The sequence below is a fragment of the Heterocephalus glaber genome, unplaced genomic scaffold, assembly GCF_053883595.1.
Source record: "Heterocephalus glaber isolate CG9 unplaced genomic scaffold, H.glaber_assembly_v1.0 deba00001523, whole genome shotgun sequence".
NCBI classification, from domain to species: domain Eukaryota; kingdom Metazoa; phylum Chordata; class Mammalia; order Rodentia; family Bathyergidae; genus Heterocephalus; species Heterocephalus glaber.
Window position 1 is genome coordinate 6,524,235 of NW_028258327.1, and position 24,251 is coordinate 6,548,485.

At 33.5% G+C, this 24,251-nt stretch overlaps 1 protein-coding gene across 4 annotated transcripts in view; it reads left to right on the forward strand.

Moving 5' to 3' along the window:
- The window catches only part of Ascc3 (activating signal cointegrator 1 complex subunit 3), a 320,418-nt gene that overhangs the window by 238,403 nt on the left and 57,764 nt on the right, over positions 1-24,251 (forward strand). For 3 of the 4 annotated variants that reach the window (XM_004862476.4, XM_021242706.2, XM_004862477.4), the window contains 2 exons: positions 2,352-2,463; positions 2,651-2,785. In XM_004862476.4, the coding sequence (XP_004862533.1) occupies positions 2,352-2,463; positions 2,651-2,785 (247 nt within the window). Of the gene's footprint in view, positions 1-2,351; positions 2,464-2,650; positions 2,786-6,493; positions 6,648-24,251 lie in introns of all 4 variants that reach the window. The other variant, XR_002388709.2, reaches the window with a different exon arrangement.

Below are 24,251 nucleotides of genomic sequence, written 5' to 3' on the forward strand. Positions count from 1 at the left end.
GTACTTGTTCAGGCTGCAAATTGCACAGTAAATAGTTCATTTAAGGGAAGTGAAGCCCAAATTATGCTACTAACTGTATAAATCTAAACTCCATCCTTTATTTCACAGAAAAATGTCAAATATATTTACTCTCAAAATTTTGTGTATCCTAAAAAAATAATTCCATATACATTTAATTTTATTATTTTGCATTGTCTTGAAAATTTTAACAAAATCTTACATTTAGGATTTGAGGGTGTTTTAAGTTATGATACCCTTCAGTCCACATGTTTGCAAAGAGTAATATTTGGTAAAGATGAGTGACAGTTACTTGAATTTTTTTCTGCAAATCAGTAGGAATGGTGCTGAGCAAATTTAGAGAGAAAAATTAAGAATGACTATCCATGACAAGTTTTTTTTGTTGTTGTTATTCTGCTCAGAGAAATATATTGATTTTTAGCAGATTACATTATGAGTAACATTTTAATGAAGACATCAAATAATTTGTTGTACTCTAAGCTAATTTTAGTGGGTTTTTTCTCTTTTTGGCAACTTATTTCAACTGTTTAAGAAATATTTACACTGATACTATTTCATCTGGATGAAAGCCACAAATTAGAAGATTGTTTAGATTTCCAATGGGCTTAAATAAACAAACATTAGAAGGACTGTATCAGTCCATCAAAATATATTTTGTAAATATGGAGAATAAAATAAACCAAAATATAATGAATAAAACTGAATGTTTTTTAAAATCAAACTTTTGAAGAAATTATTATTTGTAAGTACACCAAATTTAATTAAAGCATAAAATGACAAATAATTCTGATAATGTCATTCTGATAATGTCTTTTTTACTAATTTTTAAAATTTTATTAGTGTATATTTACAGTACACGCAGTTTACAATCATCTTAGGTAATGGGTACATGTACGTACTACAGCTTGTTACTTTTTATAATAATGTCTTACAGTAATCAACAGCAACATTCATAAGATTTTTTTCAAATAACCTAATAAATTTATAGATAAAAGTAGAATGTTAATTTTTTATTTCATGGCAATTTTTACTATGATTTTTATTGCATGAAGAATTTTTGAAATCTTACTTTGTGGTGGTACTCCGTATACATTATGTTGGGCATATGTTTATAAGGTTTTCAATTTAGGAATAACTTTATTAACTGTGTGTTAGTCTGGATAGCTGCAAATAGTACTGAGAAATTTATAGTCATAGCAAACCGAAAGAATGTGAATATAAGTAAGCACTTAGTTTGTACAAAATTTGAATGAGGAATTTCATTATTGGAAAAATGAAAGAGAAAAAATATTTTTAATAATCTGGAGTGGGTTGGAGGCTCTGTCTATTTTATGGGGATTTGAATATCCACAAATTTTATTTTTATCTCTAAAAGAGAAAGCATATTTTAACTAAATACTCCACCTTAGTCATCTTCTAGGGTAAAGAAAATACTTTTTAACTTTATTATGGTGGATTTGCAGTTTCATATAGGCCTAGATGGATATAAATTTGAATATTTATTTAGATTAGATAGCGTTTGGTGTTTATCCCTTCATCGATAAATTTACTTTATTTCATTTAATGAAAATTTTTTAGGAACAGCAATAATCGTCCCATAGACTAAAGCTAGCCTTTTTTTAATGGAAAGTTATTTTGCCAAATAAATTGTTACCTTATTAGTCACTATTTATTGGAGACTCATATTTGGATACACTTAGCCATTTGCAACTAACTCCTTTCTAATGAAAATATATCCTTATATGATTTAAGTCTGGCTTCTTTTATTTTTAGGTCTTTTTCTTTTTCTTTCTTTTCTTTCTTTCTTTTTTTTCTTTTTTTGTGGTACTGGAGATCGAACCCAGGTCCTTGCACTTGCAAGGCAGCAGCACCACTGAGTTAAATCCCCAGCCCTAGATTCTTTTTATTATATACTATCTCCAACTCTTTCCCTTAAAGAAAAAAGAAACTTCCCTAACAGTCAGGTTGTGGTTTCTTGTCAGCCTCTTCCACCTTCGTCCCCAAATATAAATATAATTTTAATTTTTGGTAGATGGATAAACTGAAATAATAACTAGTTTTAACATGAGAAACTTGATTTTGCTTAATGTGATGAGTAATTGTAATTGCTTTTCTTCTATATTTTCAGTCTATTGTCATTTTCATTGGTATTAGCAAACCTTAGTATAGAGCTTTTGATCTGTAAAACAGCAATGGTAACTGCAGTGCTTTATTTCTTTGATATGCAGTAAATGTAATTCAGAAGTTTTGAAATTCTGAAAAGAGTGAAGTCTGAGGTGGTAATTGTAGTGGAACATATCTTAAAGCAACTAATAGCCTTACTTGTTTTCTAGCTACTACAATTTGGGTGATGTGAGCCATGATTGTGTGAACAAGTTTCTGTCCCATCTGATTGAGAGGTCCCTGCTTGAATTGGAACTTTCCTACTGTATTGAAATTGGAGAGGTACAACTTAGTTGTTTACATTCTAATTGTCCAGCTTTTTAACAAAATAGAACCTTTTCTTCTAGTGATACCAAATTTGTAACAAAATGATTGCAGTAACAACCTACAGAATGAGTTGTAATTTTGTGGAGATATATGACTATGTCATACTTTTAACTTACATTATTTTGTTGTTCTTTTGAAATAGGATAATCGGAGCATTGAGCCTCTGACATGTGGCCGAATTGCTTCCTATTACTATTTGAAGCACCAGACAGTTAAAATGTTCAAGGACCGTTTGAAACCTGAGTGCAATACTGAAGAATTGCTTTCAATTCTAAGTGTGAGTTCATGGTTTTGGATATTTCATCTTTTCTTTTAATTTAGATTATTGCTATCCAGTTCTTGAAGTTTGACAAATTGTTTATAAAGTTCTTCCTATAAAACAAGGTTGCTAAAGTTTCATATCCAGACTAAGTTCCCACTAAGTAGAGGTGACCTTATAATTTATCATCCAAACTTGGATCCCTCTGAGAGTGGAATGGGGCACTACTAATATTTAAATGAGGTTAAAAGGTATAAGGTGGACTTCCCTGCATAAGCCACGTGATCACCCTGTCTTCAGAAATAGTAGCCTCTTCGAATTAGGATTGAAAACTTTTCTTATTGCTTCTTTTGGATGGCCTTTATTGCTTGCTTAACCATGATATTACTGGAGTTTCTTTTCTTGAAGTTCTTAGAATTAATGCCAAGAAAGCTATTAACTCCCATTCCCAGACTCATACACTCCCTACACACACACACACACACACAAACTGTATTGTATGGTAAAAAGCTATCCTATTTTCATATTTCCTTTTGAGGGTGGGCAGAAATCTAAGAACTAAATTTAGTATTAAAGTTAAAATTATCATTAGGAGCATCTTCTCCATCTGACTTTCTATATACTATATCCTTTTCCCTTCACTTACATTTTTATTTTGTTGAATTTATGTACAATAATTTACCATGAAACTTTGTTGTCATATTAGTCAACATATAGCTATAGATACAGCTATGTGTATATCCTGGGTCTTATTTCATCCTTGAAGTATGTTGGTTCTTTTTTTAAAGTCAGGGACAGTTTGTCTCTGTTTTTAATTTAAGGCCCTTCACATGTAAATTCATATTTTATTGCAGTTCTCTCACTAGCTTTTTTTCCTCCTGGTACTATTTTATTGTTCTCTACAAATTTTGATGTCTCATTCACAGTTTTTTAATTTCTTTTCTTCTGAGAAAGTTCTCTATACATTTTGTGCCCAGCATATGGCCAAGACCATTGTTGTAAGTGAGAAAATGTTTGTGATTGAATTGATTGATAGTGGGAAGGTAGATAGGTGAATTCTGTATTAATTAATTTCTATTGTTTGCTCTATAAAAAAGAATATATAATTGAAGTACATGAGGCAACTATCAAAAATAATTTTCTTTGAGAAATTTAAATTTCATTTCTGAGGGAAGAGTACAGTGGTAGCTTAATTCACAAACTTAATGCTTTTCACAATTCTGGTTGCAAACCAAATTGGTCGAGAACCAAAACAAATTCAATGGTTAGGTTCAATGTTGACCTTATGGAGAAATTTGATTTGGTTCTCATTTAATGTGACCGAATTATGGAAAAAATAAAAGTTTGTGAACTGAGGTACCACTGTATTTAAAAAGATGAACATTTTTAGCTCCCTAAGGATGAGACTGTATCTCCTAGACAAAGACTCATAAAAATAGGATTTCTTTTGAGGACTCTGTCAGGCAGTAAAATAATTGTTAATAAATTTGAGCATGCATCTTAAAATAGTCTCTGCTGTATTTAAGAATTTAATATTTCTTTCATATCATCTTAATCCCTTTTGTGTTGCTCTAACAAACACCTGAGTCTGAATATTTTATAAGGAAGAGAAATTTATTTGGCTCCTGGTTTCTGGGCCAGAAAGCCCAGGCTTGGAAAGCCACATTTGGCTGCAGATGGCGTCACACAGTGGGAGCATGTGCAAGAGTGCTGGAGGTTGTGTAATGTGCAGAAGAGACCAAATGTGTGAGGTGGCCTCACTTTATACCAATTCGCTCTCTTGATAACTAATCCAGTCCTGTGAGACCTAACTCACAGCCCATTATCCCTCCTAAGAGTGGTGCCTGAAGAACTAATTGCTTCCCAGCAGCCCCCACCTCTTAGAGGAGCCACCGCATTTCAGTACTATTAGGGACCAAGCTTCTAGCACACAAAACTTTGGACCATAGCATATATTTACCTAACTTGATACGTTTACCTAATCTAGTATTTAAAAATACTTTTGTTCCTTGGGAGCACATGTAATAATATCTAAAGCCTTTGAGCAGTTTTCATGAGCCAAGCATTAGTCTAATAACTTTATATTGATAAATGTACATTGATAAATAAGTTTAATTTTTAAACTCATTTAATGCTCAAAATAACCACTCATTTGCTACTAACTTTACATCAGTGTTGCCATTTTATAGGTTAACCAGCTTCTCCAGGGTTATACAGCATGTGTATAGTTTGCAGCCTAACACCTGAATGTGCACTCTTTGGCTACCAGGAATTGAACTCAGGACCTCACACTTGCCAGGCAGGCACTGTGCCACTGAGCTACATCCCCGGTCTGAATGTGCACTCTTTTTGGGGGGTGGGGTACGGGGATCGAACTTGGGGCCTTGCGCTTGTGAGGCAGCCAGCGGAACCACTGAGCTAAATCCCCGGCCCCCTGAATGTGCACTCTTAATGACTCTGTTATCCACTTAACCATTTTCATATCTTATACTTCCTCGCTCACCCCACACACACACTCATATCCACACAGTATGGTGAGTAACACCAATGTTAAGACCAAGTACACATTGTTTTTACAGGAGGTTTGTGGAAGCCATTCTCCCTATTACATTTTGCATTCCCACGCACACCACTGAAATAGCCCAAAAAATGTATGCAGTAGTCCCTTCTCTGATTTTGCTTTTTATGGCTGACTGCCCTTAGCCAACTACAGTCCAAAATGTTAATATTTGTCTTGACCATTTTAAGAAAAAGATCATATTCACAAAACTTTTTTCTTTTTCTTTTAATTTGTTATTAGTATATGTTTATGCTAATCATGAATATATTCATTATGTGATATTGATACATATGCTTATCACCTCTTTGATCCTTCTTTCTTCCCCTTCTCCCCTTCATTTCATCTCCCTCCATCCCCAGAACCCTTTCCCATCTCCACAAAGTCTATCTCCCTGTTTCCTATCATCTTGCTTTTATTTTTCTCTAAATTATTTATGCTTTTAGTTTCTCATAAAACAGAAATCATGTGGTATTTAACCTCTGTGTAAAATTTATTAGCATTATGAACTCAAGGTGCATCCTTTTTCCTACAATTCATTCCAAATTATCCTTTTCGTGGCTAAGCAGTACTCCATTATATAAATATACCACTTTTTTATCTATTCATCTGTTCATGGGCATATAGGCCACTTCTGAGGTACAGATACTATGATTTGTGCTGCTATAAATGTGGTTGTGCATGTATCACTGTATTAGGTTGTCTTTAACTCTTCCAGGGAGATACAGCAAATGGAATTTCTATTTTTAGTTTTTTGAGAAATCTCTATACTGATTTCTCTGGTGGTTTTAATAGTTTATATTCATGCCAACAGTAGAGAGGGTTTCTTTTTCTCACAACGTAGCCAGCATTTATTGTTTCTTAAGTTCTTGATAAAAGACATTCTTTCTAGAGTAAGATTGAATCTCTGTGTTGTTTTGATCTGACTGTGTCTAATGGCCAAAGATGTTGAACATGTTTTCATGACGTATTGGCTGTTTATACTTCTTCTTTTGGGAAGTGTCTATTCATTTCAGTTTCCTATTTTTATTGGGTCCTTTATAACTTTGGTTGTATTTTTTTATAATTCTTAATTTTATTTTTATTGATGATGTTACTCTCTTACTGTATCTAATTTATAATTTATATCTTATAATGAAATCAGGATGTAGTACTTTGCTTGGTTTCAGGCATCTACTGCGAGTCTTGGAACATCACTCATGGACCAGGGGAAACTACTGCACAATACTAGAGGAATTTAGTCATTGTTCCTTGTCCATAAAGAGGAGCTCAGTCTTGTTCATAAAGAGGCATTAACCAGGATGGAAGGTCTGTCCATATTAGGTCAGCAGCCTGTTTCTTTCCAGCATTGCATTGTACAAAACCAGTTACACTGATGTCATGATATGTTTTTATTAATATAAAGTGAACTATTCTGTAAATAACTGACTAAAACAAGTTGTCTACATGTATGCATAAACAGTGCTATGTTTATATAGTTATGCAATGTACCTCATAAAAATTTTCACAGCAGCAATGATAAAATTTCTTCTTAATCTTAGAAATCTCAGCTTCTGTTGCATAGTGTCTAAGACTGTAGTATCTTAGTGAGACTTCATTTTGAAGAGAAAACTGTAGGACTCTTGGGAGATACACTGATACCACTATTTTGTTAACTTCTTCTCTAGGAATTATTCACTATTTGCTAGCTAACGTTTATAACTACCTTAGCGATATTGGGTGGTAAAATTGTTTGAAATAGTGCTAGTTCAGTTTTTAGAAACCATTCTTTTCAGTATGAATCTTTTTTGTGACTATCCCAATGACTACCAAATGACTTGCAAAATCTTAGTATCCTCCCTGCTTATACTTCCAAAAATGCATGTTAGTTTTCTTATAGTTTTGATCACCTCAGAAGTTTTACCTACTGTTTCTGACTTGGGCCAGTTCACTCATGAATCAACCTGTGGTCCCCCTGCTGTGGGCAGGTCACCATTTTGATGCCAAACTTAGTGTGGACGTGGGGTCAGCCCAGCGCCCTGCGGCTCATGGCTCCCACACACAAGCAGCCCACCCACGCCAGCCTCCCAAGTCCAGGACTACAATACCCAACTCCTTACAGTTTTGAAATAAGGAAGAAGCTAAAACAGGAACTGGAGGGAGCAGGATGGCAATAGCACAAGAGGATAAGAAATGCAGTCGAAATAGTTTTAGTTCTTCAGAGACGTATTCCCATTATCATTCTTTTGGTTATTGTAATACTTTATAAAGTCACATCATGTTTTTGAGCAACTTGGTTTTGTTACATACTCTCAGTGCCACCTTCACAAAATACATTCACAAATGTTTCTTTTTTATTCTTAATTTCATTATTTTTAAGAATTTTTAATACTCATGATATTATAGCTAAACTTATATTCTTACATATTATTTTGAAAAAACTTATATTCTCTTACATATTATTTTGAACTTACTGTATATTTTCTTTAATTTTGTCAGTTATGAAGTTTTTTATTATTTCTTTTATTTGACCTTTGATTTTTTTATTCTGGTACTATAGGAATTATGTTTATTATGATTTTTCTTTAATTTTTTTTTTTTTTTGGTACCAGGGATTGAACTTGGGACCTTGTGCTTGCGAGTTAATTTCTTTAGAATATGTTGAAATATGGGTTTTGTTGACCCAGAGAAAATAGAAGATAAAATAGAATCCAAAAAGAATATGAAAACATTAATTCACTAAAACATTTAAAAATATGTAAACCTATTATTTCCCTTCAGTTAACATCAAGGCATAGTAACAAATGATGATTTCTTGCTTTCATACATTCCTGATAATTGTACCTTCTTTTAGACCTTTTCTTTCTTTAGAAAATGCAAGTACTTAGAATCTCATTTTAGCTATCTGGCTGTTTTCCCTTTTTAAAAATGAATTGGAATTCTTACCCTTTATTAGTTGTTTTGTATATTACTATCACCTTTTCTGAAATAAAAATTAGAATTTTTATTTTTCTTTTTTTTCCAGGTTTTTATTGAGACATAATATTTGTACTTTTTGGGGTACATTATGGTAATTCAATATATATGTAATATAATAATCAAATCAGGCTGATAAGCATTATACCTCAACTATTAATCATTTTTGTGTATTTGAAATTTTATTCTCTTCTGGTCATTTAAAAATATATCAAGTATCTTTTTAGACATCTTGGGTATATATCTAAGAGTGAAATTGCTGAATGATATGGTTCTATTTTTAGGGGTTTTTTTGAGAAATCTCCATACTGGTTTCCCAAATGTCTGTGCTAATTTACATTCCCACCAGTAATGTATAAGAATGGCCTTTCTTCTGTATCTTTACGTACAATTGTTATTTTTTGTCTTCTTGATAATAATCATAGAATTTCTTTAGTGGGGATATAATGAGTTTATTGCTTTTATAATATTTACCAGAAATGACCTTTTCTTTCAAAAACAGCATTAAATAGGTCATCTTTTTTTAGTACTGGGGATTGAACATAGGGCCTTTACACTGAATTACATCTCCACCCACCCCCCTTTTTGGAGACAGGGTCTTCCTGCCTAACTAAGTTGTCCCAGGTTGGGCTCAGACTTGTGCCTTCTGCCTCAGTCTCCCAGAGTGCTAGGATCACAGACATGGGCCGCCACCCCTGGTTTAAACAGGTCATCTTGAATGCTTTCTTTCAGTGTTTTTGGCACTTCAGGCTTTCATTTTTAGGTATTTCTTAGCAGAAGGTTGTCAAGTTTGGTAATATTAAGTCCATTTATACCTTATCTCCTGATTCTTCTTTTTTTTCCTCTATCAGTAGGATGGTTGAGGTCAGGCTAGCAGTTATATCAGATAGCATATCTTATCGTATTGATATCAAAGGAAGAAGTCATCAGGCAGTTCTGAGTTTTAAGCTGAAATGAATTCTTCCAAATAATATGGATTTAGTACATAAAAGAATATCTGGGCTGGGGATTTAGCTCAGTGGTGCCACTGCCTGCCTCACAAGTGCAAGGTCCTAAATTCAATCCCCAGTAGCAAAAAAGAAAAAAGAAAAAAACGTTGGGCCAGGGATTTAGCTCAGTGGCATTTCACCTGCCTTGCAAGTGCAAGCTCCTGAGTTCGATCCCTGGTACCACAAAAAAAAAGAATACCTAAAACTAAAATAAGAGAGAGTATTCTGTCCTTCATGTTCATCTTCCCTCAAGAGGAGATTTGCCATAAACATTTCTGTTGGCTTTGCATTAATAGAACATTTAAAGTCTGAATAGCTCAAAGTAGCTACTAAAATGGGAGCAAATGTGATTAGGTTCTTAAATCTACAACAATGCTTTGTGTCAGTATAATTGAAATTAAAAGTAGAAGCTTATGAACATAGGCTTCTTTGGACACAGTAAATTTTCACAGTTGGTAAATGGTTCCCTCTGATCCTGCAAGTAATAAACTCAAAGGACTTCCTACTTCAGTTGATGGATATATCATAGACAAAATGTATAGATTCAAAAAGGACTGGAATAAATTTACTAATAGCTGCTAAAGACCTAAAAGAGAAGATGGAATTGGTCATATTTGGTGTGAAACAAGGAACACTTCTCTACACACCAGAGTAGGCAGAGATCAGCCTGGCCCAATGTGTGTGCTTTTGTTCTATTGACCCTTTAGGTACTTCAGGAATATATTTTATTCTGCACAATATTATGGATGTTTTTTCTTTTTTTTCTGGCAACTGTTACTCTTTTGGATACTAATTCCTATTGGTTTTTATACCATGTATGAAAATCTTTTTTCTAGTCAATACTGAAAAAGAAAATGCAGTTGCACTAATATGTTTTTTTTTTCTATTGTTACGCTTCTTTTGAGACCTCTCTTTTCACTTGTTTTTCTTTCCTAGAACTTAAACTGTTTCTGGATTACATTTTTTTATACCATTGTCTTTAGATGGTAGTAAAAGATTCTAGGTGTAACACCAAAAATTCTATTAAGACTGTTTACCTTCACTAATCTTATTCTGCAAAAGTAAGTCACTCATCTAAATCTTGTCTTTCTAAAATATCCATTTTTAAAATGTTAACTACTTTTTATTGAGTACCTATTATGTGCCAGGCACTTTATGTACATTATTTGTAAGCATCAAACAACGCTTCATTGTAAGTGTTAATAAACAGATAATTAAATTGAATTTTAATAAGATTAAGTCGTTTCACATCATATAAAAATAGCACTTAGCAATTTTTCCCCTGTACTTTACTTCCTCTCCTGTACATATTTTATCTTTATCCTCTGATCCCATTCTATCTGTAAAACAAATTTTAAATATTTAAATGTAAGAGTGCATACTTCAAAAAATAAGAATAAAATTATGTGTGACCCTGTAACCTAGAACTATTAAGTATGGAATGTAGATATCACTGGCAGAATAATCATTGTAGCATTTCATATTGAAGACATATATTTTAAGTTTTAAACAATCTGATGTTATTTTGAAAAGGTTAGGTATTTTATAAGAACCCTTGCCAAGTTTTTTTAGCACAATGAATTAATAAGCTTCATAATTAAGGCAGCTGCTTCACACCTCTATTGTTAACCAGTGACATTACATCTGTCTTGCTCCATTGATGCCCTCTTCCTACTTATTGAAGCATTTAGCAGTTTTGGCAACAGGGATTACATGGCTTGGAGTTAGTAGTCTAATTAGATATAAGTGAAAATCCTGAGGGAAAAGGACGTTTAAAAAGTAATTTGAAGAATCTCTTAATGATGTTGGCACTGGAAATCAACTCTAGAGTAAAAACTGCCTGTCATCATGGCAAGTCAGGATCATGACTGATATAGTCAGTAGGCTTAAAACAGTACAAAAAATTAAAAAGTCTTCAAAGGTAAGGAAAATCTATTTGAACATATTTTTCAGAATAGGTTTGCCATCTTATTATTAACTTTGGAAGAAAGCAAAGTATATCCCAAATGTATTTATGTCTCTAGAATTTTCAGTAATTTTTGTTAAAATATACTTGGTTATTATGGTTCTTGTAACCACACAGAAACATGAGATTAAATTTATGTATCAAAATTCTCAATACTATAGCAAGCATATTGATGTTTGAATTTTGTCACATTTAGAGCACAGTTGCTATCTTTTGGTAGCAAACTGCAAAAATATTTTTCTTAAACATATGAGATTGGAAAATAAATAATTTTTAAAGAAAAATTTAAAACTAAGTACAATTTAAATATCTGGTTCTATCTAGTATTGTAGGGGGCCCAACATGTAAAATTAAAAGAGCTGATTAAAGGAAAAATGAAAGAAAGAAAGGTTAAGTGAGTAACAGCAAACACCACCAAGCTCGTGGCCTTCCATTTCCAAATAACCTCATGACAATCATAGGATCCCATCTGCTACCCTTTATCCCCCTGAGTACTGAAACCTGATGGGATGTCTTCCAGGATTTGAGAGAAGAGCTTCCCTGATCCTCAGGCTGGGGAGCAGCCTGGCATCTTTTGAAGAAGCACAGATGGCAAATATCTTTAAAAAATAAAAAATAAAAAGTATCTTTCTGCTTCTCTTGGTGACTTTCCCTTGATACTTTCCTTATTCTCCATTATTTCTTAGCTCTCCCAGCATTCTGCACTTTCAGGCTTTCTTCAGCAAAGAGAAAAGTGAAATATTCTCCTAATCACTAAGTTTGTTATGATTTAAAAGATTACTCTAGAGAATTTTAAGCTGTTACATTTGATGAGTATAAACTGTATTTGAGATACTACCTGGATTTTGTCCTATTTTAATTTTTTTTTCCTTCTAATTTTGGTTTCCTAAATAGTGCCATGTATTAAGAACTGTCAACTACCAGGATTCTAAAGGTTAATTGAGTTGTTAATTAAAAAATAACTCTAGATACCTACGTATGAACAGCCTTAGTATTTCTGCTGTGATCACCTAATTTAACTTTTTCATTAAAAAAAAATTCAATGGGGCCAGGGATTTAGCTCAGTGGTTCCGCCACCTGCCTCAAAAGCGCAAGGACCCGAGTTCAATCCCTGGTACCAAAAAAAAAAAAAAATTCTATGTTCCCCCAAATGACACAGTATGGAAAACTAGGGCAGAATTGGAATTAGGATTTGTACCATTGAGTAACTTTTAAGTATCTCTTTTCTCTTGATGTCTTGTACTTTTTCCTCTTTTTGTATCTTAGTCCTTTTATTTAAGTTAACAAATTATAGTCCATAAAGAAGATACAGTCATGACCCTCTCACCCTAAATTGTCTAGAAAAAAATTCTCTTAGCTTTTCATCATTTATTAATATTTTCTCAGGTTCTGTCTAGTATTAATACTTAGTGTCCTGGAGAATACCAAAGATACAGGACACATTCTTATCTTTTAAGGATATTTGTACAAGAGCCCCGGAAGCCCACTGAGCACAAAGAAGTATCCTATCTCTGTGCCATTGCTGCTGAATATTACTTTACTTTGTGCATGGGAAGTATCAACCTATTTACAAAGTTCAAGGCAAAAGAGTTGCTGACATTATTCTCTCCAAAAGTCAGTTACCAGCCTGGCAGGATTGGATGACTGAGTCCCTGGGGTCATATAAGAGCATTTAGTTTGGTTTTTGTTTTATTTGCTTTTCTCCTCCTCCTCCTCCCTTACCCCTCTCCCTCCCCCTCCTCCCTCTCCCCTTTTCTCTTCCTTCTCCATCTTCTCTTTCTTCTTCTTCTTCTGTCCTGGGGATTGAACCCAAGGGAGCTCTACCACCAAGCTATATCTTCCAGCCTGTTTGTTTTTGGAGACAAGGTCTCCCTAAGCTGTTTAGACGGCACTCTAGTCTGTCCTCCTGCTTCACTTCCCTCAGTGCTGGGATTACAGGTATGCCCCATGGTACCCAACTTGGCTTGTTTAAAAAAAAAAAAAGTTTCGTGAACTATAATTAACATATATTGTTCACTCAATTAAATTGTAAAATCCAATTATTTTAATATGTTCACAGAGCTGTACATCTATCACTATGATCAATTTTAGAACATTTTTGTCACCTAAGAAAGAAAGTTAGTAAGTAAGTTATTCCCAATTTCTCTCTTCCCATTGTTTGCCCACTGGCCTAGGCAATTTACTTGGTGCCTGTCTTTATTTGCTTATTCTAGACTCCTTTTTTTTTTTTGCTTTTTATCTTACTGTAATTATAAATTCTTTGACTAGCATTTTCCCATCCACCCACATGTCAACCACCTGACCCTCTGGTAACCATCATTCTTATCTGTCTTTATGAGATCAGCTTGTTTTAGATTCCACATGTGAGTGAGATTATGCAGTATTCATCTTTCTGTGCATGGCTTATTTCACTTAACATAATATTCTCTAGGTTATCAGCATTGTCCCAAATGATAGATTTTTTTTTCTTCTTTTATGATGAGCTAATATTCCTTTGTGTTATATTCCACATTTCCTCTATCCATTTATCCATTGATGAACACCTAGGTTGATTCCATATATTGACTGTTGTGAATAGTGCTGCTGTGAATGGATGTGCCAATATCTTTGGCATACTAATTTCATTTCCTTTAGATATGTTGCTACTAGTAGGATTGTTTGCTCTATTTTTAATTTTTTGAGGAATTTCCATATTGTTTTTATAATAGCTAGATTAATACACATTCCCACCAGATGTATGTAGTGGTTCCCTTTTCTCTACATCTTTGGTGCACTTTTTATCTTTAGTCTTCTTGATTATTAACTGAGGTGAGATAATATCTCATTATTGTTCTTACTTTTTAGCTTCCTGATGATTAGTGATGTTGAGTCTTTTTTCATGGTGCCTGTTAGCCATTTGTAGATATCCAGTTTTCCCAACATCATTTATTGAAAGAGACATTTATTTTGTGTTCTAGGTACCTCTGTAGAAAAATCAGTTGGCTCTAAATGCATAGATTTCTGGACTCTCTCTTCTGTTTTGTTGGTCTGTGTGTTTAGTTTTATGTCAGTACTATGCTCTTTTGGTTGTTATAGCTTTGTAGTACATTATTGGTTGCAAAATGTAACGCCTCCAGCTTTGTTCTCTTTGCTCAAGATTGTTTTAGATATTCAGGGTATTTTGTGGTTCCAAATAAAATTTTGTTATCTTTGTCAAGAATGTCTTTGGTATCTCTCCATTGAATATATAGGTTACTGTGCATAATATAGACATTTTAATAAAAATCCATATAAAGACAAGATATTTTTCCATTTAGTTATGTCTTTTATTTCTTTGATTAGTATTTTGTAGTTTCTAGCATAAAGATCTTTTGTCTCAGTGGTTATATTTATTCCCAATTATTTTGTTTTCTGTAGCTATTGTGAATAAAATTTTTTCAGTTTGCTGTCAGTATATTGAAATGCTGCTAAGTTTTGTATGTTGATTTTTATATCACAAAACTTTACTGAATGTATTAAATCTAACAGTATTTTGATGGAATCATTAGGGTTTCTATAATATTTATGATTATGTCTTTAATAATTTAACTTCTTCCTTTAAAATTTAGATGTCTTTTACTTCATTCTCTTGTGTAATTACTCTTGGTAGGATTTCAAATACTATGTTGGATATAGTCTGTGAAAGTAAACACCCTTTTTGAAAGTATTTTTATCACTAGTAGTAACTGCTTAACCTATTTTATCATAACTCTTTAGACTTGTAAGTACACATACAACCATATTGGGAAAATAATTGTTTTGTAATGAAAATAACATTGAATATTTTCTGTGAATTCAAAATTTTAACCATTTTTCAATGTAATTTGGGTAAGCAGAGCATTATTAGATTTTTTAAATAAACAAAGCATAACTGAAAACTTTAATATTGAATAAAACATTTTAAAATCTAATTTTCACATGCTAGAAATTAGTGTCTATTTATTTAGATATTTAGTGTTTCTAATTTAATTCCAATAAAATTTCAAGTACACAAAAATTGTTAGAATCTCTTCAGTCCAGCAGGTGGAGCAGTTCAGAAACCAATGTTAGCTTCTTTCTCAGTTAACATGAATGGAAGTGTTTCAAACGTGTATGCTGGCACATGTCCTAAAAAATATCATCCCATTACAAATAGTGTCATAATTCTGTTTCAGTTTGGGAACCTGCCATCCTGCCTTTTAACCTTAGAAAGCAGCCAAGTAGGTAAATAGATGTGATTATCCCCAATAATTAATCCAACTGAATGTGTTTTAATATTATTTTTGTGTAATTGAACAAAAGAATACTTAAACATCTTAATATCCTTTTTAACCTTCAATTAGTATAAGCAACATCCTACAATATTATGTTGTTTTGGAAACATAGAATTTTAAAAGGAAAAAATAATCTCAGGCATATCCTTCAGTGTTTAGAGACAGACAACCTTTTAGGTTAAGTAACATGCCAGGCTTTTTTTTAAAATTTAAAATAATAATATAGAAAAATACAACACAATCACTAGAAAATTTTTTAAACTCCACAATAACAAGAGGTTGGGTTAAATTTTTTGTAAATTCTTTTTTAAGATATATCCTCATGTGTTTTAAAACAAATTATAGTCATCTCCTTTATTGAATCTTGCTTTATTTGTAATAATACTTACATAGTTTTTAAAAATTAAAATGGATACTCTTCATTAATTTGTTTCTTATTCTTAGCTAGATTTAATTATACTTCATAAATAATAGGATGTTCTCACTGGTTATCATTGGACCACCAGTAGTCCTTATACCTTAGACATTTATCTTTATTCTATTCTACCTGCTATAGCAGGTATACTATTGTCATTCTTATATCTAGATGCTACATATCTTATGTCTAGATGATCCAGTCCTGGATCATGAATGAGTGTGTGGTACTGCATTAGTCCACTGATGGGTCTATATTTGGGTATGATGTTGGGAGGTGAAGCCTGGTGGGAAGAGATTGGGTCACTGAGCATGGCCTGAAACTATATATATCCCTCCTCTTCCCTTGATTGTACCCTGCTTCCCGCTGCCCTGTCATTAGCTCTCTCCTCTGCCATGCCACCCTTCTTTGGATCCAGGCAACAATAGACTGAAATCTCTACAAACTGTGAGCCAAAATAAACCTTTCCTCCTTTTACTTGTGGATTTTGGGTATTTTGTCCCATTAACAAGAAAGTAACTTAAGACAGCTGTACACTAGGTGGCTTTAACAATTTTATTTCTCTCATTTCTAGAGCCTAGGAAGGTTAGATCTAGGTGCCAGCAGATTTCATGTCTAGTGAGGGTCCACTTCCTGTTTCATAGATATCCATCTTCTCGCTTTATCCTCTCATGGCACAGAAAGGGTGAGAGAATGCTTTGAGGTCTCTTTTTTCTACTAATCCTATTCAAAAGAACTCTGCTTTAATCACTTCCCAAATGCCTACCTCCAAGTGCCATTATACGAAGAGTTAAGATTTCACATATTAATGGGGAGGGAGTTAGATCCATAGCAGTGGTGGTGAAGCTTTGGCATATGTGCCACAGTGGACTGTTTGTTATCATTGAAAGCTCTAAAAGGTAGCTATCACAGGTCTATATCATACTCGCTATAGAGATTTACTCATGGTGAGGCCATTTCCTCACATGTAAGTTTCTTGTCCGTTAATCTTTCTAACTAGTTCTTTATTTGCCCTTTTATTTTAAAGACAAGAGCAAATAGTTCAGGTACATAACTCCATAGGGTTACAAACCAAAAAAATCTAATGTGAAAAAAATTGTATATATTGGTTTGCTTATCAAGTCACTGTACACCTAGTCAGTTTACTGAGGATATAATCCTGAGTGTGTGAGCTTAATTGTTGGGAGACTGGGCTCTGAATCAAACTGCAGGCCTTCACATTTATCTCTGCCACTTCCTAGACCTTGGACAAAGTTGCTTAACCTCAGTTTCCTCATATTTAATGGAGGTACCAGTAAGTGCCAAGTACATTATGAGGTTGTTGATCAGAGTAAATGAATTCATACAGATAAAGCACTTAAAGCCATTTGCTCATTTGCGGTATTCAATAAATATTTGCTATTATCCTGTCTAATAACATTTATCTGTCATATATCTTAGTCAAAATGAGGGATACCACAGAAAACTAGACCAATGTTTCTGGCACTTGTGGACCTTGTATTCATAGTGAAGTTAGCAAATAATAAACAAATAAACAATTTCAGATGAGTATGAGTAAGATTTTTAAAAGGAGATAAGAATCCAGAGGTATCTAGAGGAGCCTGTTCCTCTTACAATAGTGAAGGAAAGCTTTTCTGAAGAAATGATATTTGAACAGAGAACTGAATGTTGTAAAGATGAGACAAGTTTTGAAAAAACCTTGGGTACGATTCCAGGCAGAAGGAAAATAAATGTAAAGGAAGCTAGAGCAATGTGGAAGTTTCAAGCAATTCCAGATTCATAGAGTGAGCAGTAGAAGGAAGTGATAGAGATAGGCCACGTCATCTCGGGCACAGTAAGGAGTGATCAGACTCAGGCAGAACCAGCAGTAATTGATAACAGATAAATTAATTACAAGTAAAGAAGTAAAAATGGTGCCTACGTTTTATCCTGAAGAACTTGGCAAGAGAGAATACTGTTTGGTTAGGTAAAGAGTGCTGGGTAAAGTACAGGGTGTGTGTTTATTTGGGGGAGTGGTGATGGCCATTTAGATGGGTCTCCAAGCTGCAAAGTCACAGTGTTAGTTGAGATAATCTGGACAGTGAGTATTTTTCCACAAATTACCAAGCTGGGTCTTCAGCAGAAACTGAGAAGGTATGGAAATACCTGTAAAGGTAGAAAAGGCCATTGATAGATTGTGGTGGTCATAGTATGATCAAATTAATATGTCATTTGAATTTTGGAAACATAAATTCACACCTCAGCATGACCAATTTAACTTCTCTGTAGAAGTTATTTGCTTTCCCTTAACCTCAATTTCCTCATTCATTAAAAAATGTGGTTATAGGGCTGGGAATTTAACTCAGTGGTGCTGCTGCCTGCCTCACAAGTACAAGGTCCTGAGTTTGATCCCTGGTACCAAAAAAAAAAAACCGATTATAACTACCCTAGTTTTCTTCACGGATCACAGGATTCATGAGAGGATCTAATGACGTCATTAGATAATTAATATGTAAATGCTTATATATCACCATACTTTATGTATAAAAAGTATTTGTTAGAATATATCTGACCTTGACCTAGACAGATTCAGTTTTTTAGGTTTTGTTTTGTGTTTGGGTTTTTTTGTTTGTTTGTTTTTTGGTACCAGGGATTGAACTCAGGACCTTGCGCTTGCGAGGCAGGCAGCAGCACTGAGCTAAATCCCTGGTTTTAGGTTTGGTTTTGTTTTGATGCGGTTTGGTTTTGGCTTTGGCTTTTGGTTCACCTTTTGGTTTCAGTTTGATTCTTGTTTTTCACTTTTCTTTTGCATTCAAAACTGCAAAAGGTACCTTTACACTTTGTAGTGATTCAGAGAATTTAGTTTCTCTCTAGTCAGAAAGGCAGCCTTATGGGACATACTAAGAAACTTATTTCATTATAAGTGGCTTGGAGGAATAAAGAAGATTCCAGTGTTTATATGTTTTGATCACTGGTAATCTTTGATAATGCTTTAGCATAGTTGTTTCCTTTTTTAAATATATGGATAACTTCATCTGAGTGAGCTTAGTATATTTGATAACAGTTTCCTTTTAAAATAAATTTTATTGAATATAGATTATACAAGGTGATGTTATTAGATGTATCCATATATAAAGATATATGCACTTGCACATATATATTACAGTGATTACGTAGTGAAACAAATTAATATATCCATCATCACACAGTTACAATTTTTCCCTCTATGGAATTTTCTGAGTTTTCTCTCAGGTTGCTCTTTTCCTGCTCCCTGTTCCCTTCCTCTCTCTTCAGGTTCTTATTTTACTAAAGACCTTGGCTCTAAACTTAATAGTACCACCCAGAAATGGCAAGGTCTCCAAAAGTAATGGTTCTCCACTGCTGCATCATTCTACCTCCAAATAAAAAAGTACTAAGATTCTTTAATGCAACATTATCCTGATTTCCTCCCCAAGGCTGCACTCCTATGAGTGCTCATCAATTTATATTTGCTAAAAACCACTTAGTAATTAGAAGAAATCATAAAGTAATTATGATTAGTAATACTGATTATGGCTGGGTGATTACTTCTTCACTGAGATGCTTTGCAAATGGATTAGCACTTCTTTGAATTAGGAATTTGGGCTTGAAAGCTGTATGGAAGCTTTATTAGTAAGAAAAATGTTCTTACTTTGGGGACTAAGCAGTAATCTGCAAAACAGCCAAGAAGCCATGGGAATCTGGCTAGAAGAAAATCAGGCAAATCAAATTGACTGTTTTATTAGGCTTATATTTATCTAGAAGAATTCTCTTGATTCAATTGCAATTTAAGCTTTGGTCAACTTAATCTAGTTCTTTAGTAATGCCAACTCTTAAATTGAGCTGTAATATTTAGTAATGTCTCTTCCTGAATAACTAAGTAAAAAACGAACCATTTCTTGCAAAATAAAGGCTTTAATTAATAAGCATCTTTGGTGTATGTCATAAGCTAGATTTCTAAATTCTTCTTTTAAGATAGAATGACTGAATTTAAAAAAAAAAAAAAAAAGCAAGTCCCAACTATTTGTTGCTGACAAGAAACTCAATTAATCTTAAGAACACACATGGATTGAAACTGAGGAGATAGAATATAATATGCCATGCAAATAGAAGCCAAAAGAAATTAGAGTAGCCACAATAAGATTAGATAAAATAGACTTTAAATCAAATGCAGTTAAAAAAGACTAGGAAGGTCATTCTGTAATGATAAAGGGGACAATTAAGAAAGGGGAAAAAACAGTGCTAAATATATATGTATACAATATCAGGGTTCCCAAATATATAAAGCAATTAATACACCTAAAGGTAGAGACAGACTCCAATAAAATAATAGTTGGGAACTTTGTCACCACACTTTCAGCAATAGAGAGATCTTCTGGCAATAAAGAAACAGCAGAGTAAAATTGCAGCCTAGACCAAATGGACCTAAGAGACAGCTAACAGAACATTGCCATGCAACAACTTCTGAATACTCGTTTTTTTTTCCTTTTCTCATCAGTACATTGATCATTCTCTAGGGTAAATCATATGATAGGTGACAAAAAATGTAGCAATTTTTTTTAAATGGCAGTCATATGATGTATCTTTTCTGAGCACATGGAATAAGGCTAGAACCCAATAAAATGAAAAATTTTGGAAACTATACCCAGAAATTAAACAGTGGAAACAAAGAAATTAAACAACTTACCTTTGAACAACCACTGAATCAAGGAAGAAATCAAGAAGAAAATTTAAGTTTCTTGAAACAAGTGAAAATGGAGATTCAACATACCAACACTTATTTGTGGTGTACAGCAAAACCATTACCTACCAAGAAGGAAGAAGAAGGAAGAAAGTTCTGAGAAATCAGTGCCCACATCAAAAAGATAGAAAGATCTCAGATAAACAGCCTATCGTTGCATCTCAAGGAGCAGACAAGAACAAACTAAAATCTGAATTAGTAGAAGAAAGGAATAATAAAAGTCAGAGCATAAATAGGTGGAATAGAGTATTAAAATACAAATCATTAATGAAAGAGCAGGTTCTTCAAAAAGATAAACAAAGTCCACAAACCCTTATAAGCCAAGAGAAAGCTTCACTGATATCAGAGAAATGCAAATCAGTATCACAGTGATTATATGACCACATTTTAATAAGAATGGCTAATATCAAAAAGACAATACAAATGCTGACAAAAAATTTGGAGAAAAGGGAACCCTTGCACACTGTCAGTATTCTGTATGATAATTAACTTTATAAGGACTTATAAATAAATGAGTGTGATATTGGCAAAATGTAATCATTATGTATTACAAACGTGTACTAGTAAAAAATTGTTTTTAAATCTGAAAAAAATAGTACAGGTATTATGGAAACAGTGTGCAGATTCCTCAGAAAATTAAAAATAGAACCACTGTATGGTTTAGTATCGCTGCTTGGTATATATCTGAAGGAAGTGAAATCAGTATGTGAAAGAGACACCTGCACTACCACTTTCATTCCTTCTCTATTCACAGTAGCCAAGAAATAAAAACAATATAACTGCCCACAAAGTGATGAATGAATTTAAAAAATGGCATACACACACATAAGGAATACTATTCAGCCATAAAAAATGAATGGAATACTGTAAGTCATGGCAATGTGGATGAAACTGGAAGTTAATATATTAAGTGAATTCAGTCAGGAACAAAGAGATAATTACCATATGGTCTTACTAATATGTGGAGTCTAAAACCATTCATCTCGCAGAAGTTCAGAGTAGAATGATAGTTACCAGAGACTGAAGCTGGTAACAATGTGGGCAAGAAGATGGGGAAAGGTTGAACCACTGTTCAACCTGAGTTATAGTTAGATAGGAGCTAGAAATTCTGGGATACTATTGAGTGTGGTGACTCTAGATAACAATATTGTACTGTACATTTCAAAAAGCTAGAAAATGATCTTGAAATTTTTCGCTAAAAAGAAATAAATAATATTTCAAGAGATAAATATGTTTAACCTGGTTTAAACATTTAAACATTGTACACATGTATCAAATATTACATGGTATACCATTAATATGTAAATTTTTGTATCTGGTAAAAATATTTCTTTAAGAAAGAAAATTTGACTTTCCTAGTCATCTAGTAGAAAAATAAATGAAGAACTAAAAAATGCAAGGAAGGAAAAACATGAAGTATGATATGGAAAAGAGTAGAGGTCTAATAGTGATTATTATAACAAAGCCAGCACATAGTAAGAATAGCAGAATTTTTCAAGGAATATTCAAAAGTAAGTTTAGAGTTAGCAAATACTCAAAAGTTCTTCACTGTATTTTTTGTCATATTAATAATTATTAGGTATAAGCTTTGGATAATCTCCTACACAAGTACACCAATATACATAAACAAAAATATTTATACTAACATTGTTAAAGCAAAATAACTGTAAACAAGCCAGTTATCATTTGATAGGCAAATGGATAAAAAACTGTCAAAGTCACACAGAAAGAATGAAACACAGCTTCACATAGTAATATAGACGGATTTTATTTATTTATAAGTATTCAGTTTCTATTTTTGTCACCAACCAACAGTTCTCCCTTTCAGACTAAAGTATAATTTAATATAGAGATACATATGCCTTGTTCTTTCTTGAAATTCAGACATACAAGTTTTGTCTGGAGAACTAGGATCTACTGCAAGATAATTTTTATTGAAGACTAAAGAGTTTCCTAAAGAGGTTGCTGGGAAAGAGGAGAGGAGGTACCATTATGTCACCCCAATTTGTCTGGCTCAGAGCTATATATATTCTTATTCCTAAGGAAAGGTATTTATCCAAATATAGATGCAAGCAGCCATTTCAACTATTGACTAAATGTTTATGTCCAGTGCAATTCCATGTTAATGCCCATATGACAAAGTATAGCTAAAGAAGGGACCAAAGATAATTCCTCTTGCTTCTGTACAGGACCAGAGCAGTTTCAGAGTATTGGGGCTTCAGAAAATTAGAGTCACCTCAAAACTTCAAGAGCTGCAGCTCACCTGTTCCCAGTGAAGTATTTCCAACTTTATCCTCAGGGGATGTACCATTTTGCAGGCTCAGCAGTCTCATCCATCAGAAGAGATGGGGAAGACATATTCATAAGCCCATGTGACCCGCAGGTCTGCTGTAGAAGGACAGACTTTGGTACAGAAGGCTTTACAGTGAAAAACAAGCACAAAGCCACAAAATATTATTCTCAGTGTGGGCATGCTGTGACCTAGAGTAACAAACTAGTGGGGCCACACCTGCCCTCCAGCAAAGAAGTCTCAGCTAGTCTTGCTAAGCCCACTTGTTTCATGTCCCCAGGCTTCCATTTCCTCGTGTCTCCTTAATGAACATGTGTGTGTGGAGTACAGACTGGAACCACCTGCTTGATCTTGAGGATATTGTGATTAATATGATCTCGTCGCTCAAGGAGCTTTTGACAGTGGGAAAGACAGACACATAGACTCACATACACACAGAAATTATGTCCATGTATTTTAAAGAGAAATATACATGCCGCTGTCATGGTGTACACATATTTAAGCCAGCCCAGAAGGGACAGGATATGGGAAAGATAATTTTCCCACAGAAGCTAGATTTTTAACAAGCTATATTATCAAGAAATTATAATAGTTCAACTCACTGAAGAGCAGAACCCAGGCCTAGGGACTGTTCACAGAGAAAATCAAATATAATCTTTATAGAACATTACACAGTGTTGGGAAATGTTTACAGTAACATAATGTTAACCAGCAATAGAACAATATGTAAAGTTTTTAAGAATTTCTGATACACAAACCGTCATTTAAATTTGTGATGAGGGATTAAATACACCTTTTTCTTATACTACAATTTCCTAATCTTTCCCTTTCCCTTCCTCCACTGTAATTTCTTCTTGCCCTCCTTTACTAGTTTTTCTTGTTTATCCTGCGTATTCTCCTCTTTTGGATATGTATTTTTATTAGTATATGTTGGATGCATACTAAATACATTTATCATGGGAAGCTGGTACACAAATAGCATCTTGACCCTTTTTACTGCCCCTTTAACTCCTGTCTCCCCCTACCCTCATTCCCAGATCCTCTTTCCTCTTTGGAACCTTTTTTTGTTCCACAGATAATTCTTAAGGACACACCTTCAGTAGTTAAACAGGCATTTAACACCTACTAATTATGTTAGGTACAAGAGGAACATTGATAATTAAGATATGGTCTTTGCCTTCAAGAAGGGAATAGCCCTATGCATAAGAAGTAATTATAGTTTAAAATTAACTGTCTTGAAAATGTAACTTATACAGCATATCTGCAGTATTTGAAAATCTAATTATTAAGAACATCAGGTTCA